This window comes from Aptenodytes forsteri, unplaced genomic scaffold (genome assembly GCF_000699145.1).
Source record: "Aptenodytes forsteri isolate BGI_AS27 unplaced genomic scaffold, ASM69914v1 Scaffold323, whole genome shotgun sequence".
NCBI lineage: Eukaryota > Metazoa > Chordata > Aves > Sphenisciformes > Spheniscidae > Aptenodytes > Aptenodytes forsteri.
Window position 1 is genome coordinate 9125 of NW_008795323.1, and position 8276 is coordinate 17400.

Here is an 8276-nt window from a genome sequence, read left to right on the forward strand (position 1 = left end):
GCGGGTGGTACCTGCGGTGGGGGCCTCCGGCCCTCTGGGGGAGGTGGGCTCTGCCAGGGGTGGGTGACACAGCTCCATCCGGGCCCAAGAGATCCCCCCAAACTCCACGCCATAGCGCCTTTGGCTCGCCCTCGGAACTCCGGTACCCCAGGGCATGGCGCCATGCCCACGGAGGGACGCCCAAGGGGCTCCTCTGGACGCCACATACATGACACAAGCCGCGTGGCTAAGGATTAACCTTTATTATCAGGTGAGCCAAACTGCGCAGAAGTCCAAGCCAGGATCACGCCCGCGTTGTGCCAAGTGCTGGAAGAGCCCAGGAAAGCCAGGCCATGGCGGAGCTCTCCATCCTCCCACCGCAGCAGGAGATCCCCGCTCCTGTGTGTTCCTGGGCTGAGCCCTGGCAGGTCTCGCACCATGTCAGGCTGTCTAATGCTCCATGGGGGATGCTTGGGCTCAAAGGGGAAGTTGTTGCACCTCACAGCACAACACAGTGCTGCTGGGCTTGCTCAAGCATGCAAGAGGGTCTTTTTCCATTCCTCCTAGGGCTGCTGTTCCCCCTGTTGGGGGCTTTGCGTCAGGGTTGCAAGGGAAAATGCAGAAAGCTTTTGTTCCCCGATTCTAAAACCAGTTGAAGGCACGTGACAGGGAGCAGTAATAGTTGCCGTTGTCTTCATGGCAGGTGGATGTGATGATGAGGATGCAGGCATTGCTGGCGAGGTCTTTGATAGCAGAGAAGCGGTCAGGAATCTTGGCGGGCTTGTGCTTGTCTTCCTCGGAGTTGTAATAGAGCAGATACCTCAGGGAGTGCCCCGGGCGCTGCTGGTACCAGGAGATGCCGAACTCGCTGATATTGTACTGGGGGCTCAGGGTGCAGGACAGCCGAGCAGTCTGCCCAGGCAGCACCGACACGGAGGATGGCTGGGTCAGCACGGGCTGAGCCCCGGAAGCTGCACACACCAAGGATGCAGTTACTGATGGGCTGAGCCATGTCCCCCACCGCCCTCAGCCCTAAAATGTCCCCCTGCTCTCTTGAGGCAACCCCATTACCCAGCCTCCATCCTGCTCATCACACCACACAGCCCTGGAGCAAAATGCCCTACTCGGACTAACATCCTCCTGGCACAGCCCAGTCCTGCCCGCCACCCGGCAGTGGCCCCCCCAGACAGCAGCTAGCTCAGCCACACCACCCTTACCTGTCCCCACTGTGCCCACCAGGAGCAGGACCATGAAGCCCAGGGCCATGGCAGGAAGCAGAGGAAGGGAGGCTGTTTCAGAGAGGGTCTGCAGTGCTACACGAACCCAGGTTGCTGTGCCGCTGGCGCCGGTGAGGCGTATGTAAATGACACAGGGGGCTCAGGGACTCCGGCTCCCCGCGTTGCTCGCTTTGCTGCAGCTGGGCTTCAGGGAGGGGGCTCGAAGCAGTGGGGCGAGAGCTAAGCATTGCGACCCACTGCCCACCTTCACCCCAGGCTAGGCCGTTTCCTCCAGGTGCACCGATGCACGCACAGCCCACCCCACCACTCTCTGCCCCGGGTATGGCGGGGAGGCATCACTGACCATCTCTCCTCTCTGATGGGGGGAGCAGAGAGGTTTCCCTGTGGTTTTACACTCCGACCTTTTGCCTCGGGCCCTCTGCCACCAGGTGCGCAGGAGGCCAGGAGCCTGAGCCACACCATGCCAAGGATGCCCTGCGGTAGCAGCAGGCTGGAGGCCAGCTGGCTCTGCTGCCGCCAGGGAGAATGAAAGATAGGACGTGCCAGAGCCCCCCGGCAGCTGTCTCATCGCAGATGCAATATAAGGAAAGTTGCTGCTCCCTTCTCCGTGCAGCTCCATTGCTGTGACAAGAGTGACTGCCCCGCGGCATGGGCTGGGAGCTGCCGACGGTGCTGAGAGCGCTGCCTCTTCGCCAGGGCTGCCTCAAAAACAGCAGCCACGGGCAAACACGCGGGGGTGGCTGCCAAAGTCACCTGCCAGAAGGCATTTCCCAAGGGAGCCGAGTGCGGCAAGACACAGCTGTAGCACAGCTGGTGCCTTGGGCGGAAAGACAGCAGACCGTTACAGCAAAAGGCTGCCAGACTCACCGGGCGTAAAGCCCCTCCCGTCTGTAACACCCATCGCAGGGCTCAGAGACACCACATTACACAGCCAGCCACAGTCAAAGGCTGGCCTCCCCCCAGCACGTCTCTGCACCCTCCAGCCACCAGCCCACGGCAGTCCTTCACAGCAGGGCGGTCGGCAGGCACTTCGCAGTGTCCCGTAACCAGTGGGTACCTCCTGCCCTCCACAGGCAGGCTCAGCCCCCCCCGATGCCACCACATCACCATCCAGGGATGGCCCTTTCCCTCCCCTCTGCAGCACCCAGCTCTGCTCCCAAGGTGTCCCCAAGCCAAAGACGTTTGCAAGTGGTTCCTGACGTGACTGGCCCGTGCGTGCTCTGGGTTTGAGGGAAAATGGAGCTCTGAGGCAGAGCCCTGCCTCATTAGAACACCCCAGCACCGTGTCTCTGGCACGGGCAGGTCCCGAAGAGAAGCACCACCATCATCCAAGGATGTGACGCAGCAAGTTGGACACTTGCTTTGCTGTGCCATGCTGCAGTGCTCTGAACAAGGGCTGGTGCGCCCAACGGCTCGTCTATTTTTTCCTCATTCTCTATCAGTTGGTCTAACAAAAGCAATTACCCACACCACCTTGCCCAATTTACTGTGACACAGCCTCCCTTGGGAGCAGTGAGGGGAAAACGAGAGTGAAAGGCGGTGACTGGGGCAATCAGAACAGCTATAACACAGATGCCACAGAGCAGGGTCCGCACCTGTAGTGCCATGAAGTAGCAAGGTGCCAATTAGCCCTGATGGGACCATACAGCACCTTGCACACCTGGGCCGCAGGGGCTGCTGCAGTACAGGAGGGCAGCAAGGGTTGTCGTACACCTGCCAGGGGGATGTGGAGCATATAGGTGCCACACAGCAGTCCCTGCACATGCAGTAAAGCCTGCCTGTGTCCCACCTGTGCCCATCCAGGCAAACCTGCTATATCAGACTTATTTAAGCCAGGCTACAGCAGGCAGCAATGGCTGCACGAGACCAGCTCCAAAATCCACTCAAGGCTGGGGCTTTGCCTTCATGTCTTCCGACCTCGTGAAGCCCTGCCATTGCAGCATATGAGCAGCTTGTGTTTCATACAGCCAGGCCCCTGCGCCCATGCAGGTACAAGCACGCTGCAGACGCAGCTCCAGCTGTTGCCCACCAGCACTCCCCAAACTCTGCAAGGTGGTGGCAAGGTGAACATGAGTCGTCCTGCACATGTGTCCTAGGTGAGGAGCGTCACACACACACCCTGTCACCAAGCCCCGAGCAGATCAAGTCCATGGATTAGACAGAGACTGTGAAACGAAGACCCACCAAGGCAGAAGGAAATCACATCCTCATGCAAGGAGGGGCATTTTGGAGAAAGGAATTTGTCCACGAGCAGCGAGCACTGGATATGCAGTACATCAGTGTTGTTACGGGTTCCCACCATTCAGGTCCTCCACATCTGCTGACCAGCCTGGGGACATGATTTCATCTGAATGTCTCAGCGTCTCTGCAGGAAAAGGGGATGATGCTACAGGGCCCCCTAAGCACTGCTGCAGGATCACTTGCACAGCAACATTTGGGCACCAAACGGAAGATGCAGCTGGTGCATAAAGCCATGCACATCGCTCTGACAGCCTGGGGTGCAGGGAAGTACCGGGCTGTGCAAAGTGCAAGAGCGGGTGCAAGCCCAGCCCCACGCTCACCCTGTTCTGCCAGCTTTATTGCCTCCTGCATGAGGTACAAGAGGTGCTCAGTGAACAGAAGGAACTCACCCAAACGAAGCAGGTTTTATCCCAGATTGACACGTCACTGACCAAGCACAGCTATCCCTGTCAGGCCAGGGCAAAACATGGACCAGGACTTACTGCCATTTGCTGCTAAGCCCTGTGGCTTCCTCCTGCTCTGCAGCGCAGGTACAGCTGCTGTCCTGACAACTGCCCACAGCTCCTCCCTGGCTGTGAAACCCCACTACCTCACGCCCCAGAGTAGGACCGGAGCAGGCAGGGTCCTGAGGAAGGTTTTTCCAGTGGCATCCGACCATCTCGCAGGGGAGACCACGGCTGCCCTTGCAGCGGCGCTGGGCTCAGCTAGCAGCAGAGTGGGCAGATGTGGCACCGCAGCCCAGACAAGCTGCAGGACAAACAGCAGCAGCAGGAAACACCACAAGACTGCAAAAAGTCTGAACTTCAGAGCAGCTGGGACCACACAGACCAGGCAGCCTTCCCAAAAGGCTGTTGTTTAGCCCAGCCCCTGCTCTACCCGCCCCATCTCCCACTCCCCAGCTGCAGGAGCCTTGGGAATCTGCGGGGGCCATTCCCAGTTGCTGGGAAATCTGGCTACTGAAACCATGACAGCATCAGCTGGAAATGCAGCCCCTCCCTGGGCTCTCCAGCAGCTAACACCATCACCATCAGGCATTTTGTCATCCCCGCTGCCTGCAGGATGGTGCCCGGCATGAGCAGCCCCCACATCGCAGGCCTGGGCCCCCACCGGAGGAGAGGAGCTCTGGGAAGAGGCATGCAAAGCGCCACGTTCGTTACAGTGAGATACGGAGGTACATGGGGAAAGCACCGGCTTTGCCTCAGCTCTGGGGGCCAGCTGGTCACCTGGACCATCTTCATCACCACCAGGGGGTGGCCCCATGAGGGCCAGGGAGGGACACGGCACCTTGATGCACAGCAATGCCCAGTGGTGAGGGAACAGGGCACGAGAGCTCTGCCAGGGCACATCAGCATCTTTTGCCTCATCTGTGTAAAAAAAAAAAAAAGGGAGATCGGGAGATCTTTAACCCCTACACAATGAATCACAGAGGAAAACCATCCCAGCAGAACTAAGTTAATCACAGGGAGGGAGGCCAGAGGCAAGGATGAGTTCCTAGCCTTGCAGCTCTGAGGAATCACTGGAGGGGGCTCTGCTTATCTAGGCACAACCAGAAGAGCCATGGGGCAGAAGTGACAGCTGCCAGCAGAGCTCCTCTGCTCCCGAACTGTGTGGGGAGGGTTCCCTGGCTCAAATCCTGGCCCTTGGCTTCAGAGAGCAGATATCTGGGGCTGGTGGGAGGGAACGAGCAGACCCTGTCCTGGCCTTGCCCAGTTGGCCGAGAGCCTTTGCTTTACGCCAGACACTTGTGGCTGAAGCCACCAGACGCATGTGGTCCTAAGCCTTTGCTCCCTCTGCTATTTGAATTGGATCCCCAGCTCTGACTACTGACGTGTGTCAGCCCAGAGGATTTCTCCATCGTGACGAACTTGGCGAGAGTTCATGGCCAAAATGTCCCTTGGTGACTCAGCTGTGATCTCCAGCTCTTTTCCCTTGTGACTGGGACAAGTTTGTGGAAGGGGACTTGGCAAGGGCCAGGGCTCACTGCTTTTTCCTACTCAAGTTTGATGAAACGAAGTTGAAGGACAGAGACACTTCATGAATCAGAACCATTTTCCCCAAATCAAAATGTTCATCCTCGCTCCTAACCTGGAGCATTCCCAGCACCAAACACCAGCAAATGTGGCTGTAATACGGCAGCTCAAAGCCCTGCCGGTGGCCACACAGGAACCCTACCTTTGCTGGCCACGACAGCGGGCACTTCTCAGCCACCCGCTGTGCCTCCTGCCATGTCCATGGAGCCCCTGGGTTCAGGGTGACCACACTCATACCTCAGGTTTCATTCCCTGTCTGCAGCCAACTGCCAATAGATGGTGAACCTGCAGCCTGATCCTCATGGCTCACCTGAAGAGGAGGTGTCAGTGCAGGCCTGAAGGTACAAGTGCTCCTGAGCAGCGGTCACCAGAGGGACCTGCTTCAAGGGGTCACTCGTGTTCCCATGACATGGCCTGGACTCCCGAGTGACAAGAAACTGCACCTCCTTTCAACCCACCTGCACTGGCAGCCGGAGTTCCTCTGGCAGCTGCACCTGCATCACTGGACATCTGCCTTCGACACCATCACCACACCGACAGTGGCCTTCTAGAGACTGTCCACTGCATTCACCGGGAAAAGCTGTTGAAGAGACACCCAGAGTCTCCACAGCTCCAGAAGCAGCATTACTAGCACTTGGCCAAGATGGGTCAGAAGACAGCACACACCTGCTGCAGGTGCTCCCGATGGTTCTCCTTAACAGCTTCTCCACCCAGACCAGCACACCCCAACATCAGTCTAGTATTTATTTCTTAAAGGGAGTTTGTTAAAACAACTTCATCACAGTGGTTCCTCCCTGCTCACACTGAGGCAGCTCAGCACACAGGGCACTTGGGCTTTGAGTCTCTGGCATCTACTTTTTCCCTTGGCTGTCTCTCAGGAGAGCACAAGGCACCCCAGATAAGGCCAGGCACAGCTCAGGACATTATCTGCCACCAAGAATTTAGGTCTTGACATTTAGAAGGGGCAGGACTTTCAGCACCAGCCTCCAGTATCTGCTGCCAGCTTTTACCATCTAGACCTGGATTTCCTCACAGATCCAGGCAAGGGGCCGAGAACTCGTCCAATATTCAACAGCCAGAAGTCAGCATTTAACAGATTGATTCTGCCATGAAAATTCAGCGGTTAAGCTTCTGAAAGTGTCATGGTTTCACTGCTGTGCCACTAAAACTCCAGCTGAAGCCTCAAAATTCTCTTTCACACCAACATGAGGAGCAGGGTCTCCTGCTGGAGGCCAGTCTGCAGGCAGCACTCATGAGACTGTTCTGCTATAGCGACTGTAAGAGGAAAGCAGCTCCGAACTTAATCTGATGCTGGTGACCTTGAGAACATTGCGTAACCTGCTAAGGCTTTTAAGTAAGATCAGCCAACAGTATCTGAGTCACACAGCCAGACAGGTCGTATTTTCTTAGCTCTGGGGTCAGAACAGCTCTTCAGGAAGAGGGTATCGATGGAAAAATAATTTGTTACTGAAAATACTGCAGGACACATCTCAGATTACCTCTCTCCAGCCCCTCCTCTGCCCGGAGTGCAGCCTATCCAGCCTCAGCTCAGTTGTGGACCTGCTTTTGCCAAGTCATGCAGGCACAGTCCTTGCTGGGCTGCACCTCCTGTTTGCAAGAAATAGACAATTGTGCCTTGTCCTTTAAGTAGCTGCTACTGTTAACATTTTGGTAGTTTAATTTTAGCTTGGGAATTAAATAAAGAACATACACAAGTGATAGGTCCAAATAAACGCCTTTATTTCTCTGTAATAAATACAGCACTATCTGAATTCCGATGTCCCACAGGTCCAACCATTCCTTTCCTTCCCTACTAGTCCAGCAGTGAACTACCACTAGAAGACTCCTGTCCAGTCAGTCTGTTCCCTCCAGCTCATCCCCTGTCCGTCCTTCTGCTCCTTGCAGGCAGCAAGGCTCTACACCACGCTCCTCTTCCCTACAAGGGGGCAGATTCTTCACAGGAGAGAAGAAACACCTACAGGGGAGAAAGCACAGGTTCGGCATTAGGTGCATGTTCCAGCAGCTGGGGTTAATAAAAGCTCTCTTACCTAAGGTGACCAGATGAAGACGTAACTACTGACATCTGCTTTTAACAGGTGCAGCAGGAATTAGGGAATCGAGTAGGGAAAGCAGCAGGCTTCCCACAGCAGCAAGAGAGGAACCTCTAAGAGGATACAGCCTCCTCGCCTTCACAGAGGCACGGTCAGGCTCATTTCTCCTGCCCTTTGCAGTTCCCCTTTCCAGTTCCCTTCTGCATTCCAGGACACAGGAAAAGGCAGAACGGCTTCCTATTTAAAGCCCTGAAGGGCACTATAACCTCAACAGATTGCTTCTGCAACCTTTGAACCCTCTCCTGTGTTCTCCCGGCAGCAGTTCCCTCGCTGCCCCAGCCCTCCTGCGGGGACAGGGCACAGGCTCACCGTTGCTATACTTGCACTGCTTCAGAGCCTCGTTGAAGCCCTCGCACAAGGTCAGGTCTCTCTGGTTGGTAGCACATTCCAGGAACTGCTTCATCTCATAGTGGCAGGGTCCGTAGGGCGACTGCTGGTACGCGGGCTGCTGCTTGGGCTCCTGCAGGCAAGGACCTGGTTAGGGAAGGAGCTCTGGGGGCAGAGGCACCTGCTTCAGTAAACACAGCGGCTCCTTGTCACCTCTCGGCAGGAACAGCCCTGTCACCTTGGGCTGCTCGTACACCCGTCCTTTGCCGCACGGGGCAAGCAGCCCTCGGACGCGCCGGCCGTCCCCGCTCTCCAGGACTGGCTCTGCCTGCCCAGCTCCCGCCGCCCCT

General features: G+C 56.8%; 2 protein-coding genes and 1 non-coding gene across 3 annotated transcripts in view; all 3 read right to left on the reverse strand.

The window, feature by feature from the left end:
• The window catches only part of LOC103899526 (vacuolar protein sorting-associated protein 29), a 3094-nt gene extending 2981 nt beyond the window's left edge, over positions 1-113 (reverse strand). The window contains exon 1 of the mRNA XM_009280019.1: positions 12-113. Coding sequence (XP_009278294.1) covers positions 12-113 — 102 coding nt within the window. The remainder of the gene's footprint in view (positions 1-11) is intronic.
• A 122-nt stretch (positions 114-235) lies between these two features.
• VPREB3 (pre-B lymphocyte 3) lies at positions 236-1516 on the reverse strand. Its single transcript, XM_009279964.2, has 2 exons — positions 1197-1516; positions 236-950 (listed from the first exon to the last, which is right to left on the reverse strand). Exons 1-2 carry the CDS (start codon positions 1243-1245, stop codon positions 622-624), a joined length of 378 nt encoding a protein of 125 aa, XP_009278239.1. The 5' UTR covers positions 1246-1516; the 3' UTR covers positions 236-621.
• Positions 1517-7207: 5691 nt separating this feature from the next.
• Positions 7208-7881, reverse strand: LOC103899527. Its single transcript, XR_002086192.1, has 2 exons — positions 7537-7881; positions 7208-7463 (listed from the first exon to the last, which is right to left on the reverse strand). It is a non-coding gene; the product is annotated as an uncharacterized LOC103899527 (transcript).
• Positions 7882-8276: the final 395 nt, after the last annotated feature.

What these genes read in the sequence shown, in the direction of transcription:
- VPREB3 (XM_009279964.2), bottom strand. Translation starts at nt 1,245, where the DNA reads ATGGCCCTGGGCTTCATGGTCCTGCTCCTGGTGGGCACAGTGGGGACA. An exon ending in GGTGGGCACAGTGGGGACAG is followed by an intron (nt 951 to 1,196) that starts GTAAGGGTGGTG and finishes TGGTGTGTGCAG; the next exon opens with CTTCCGGGGCTCAGCCCGTG.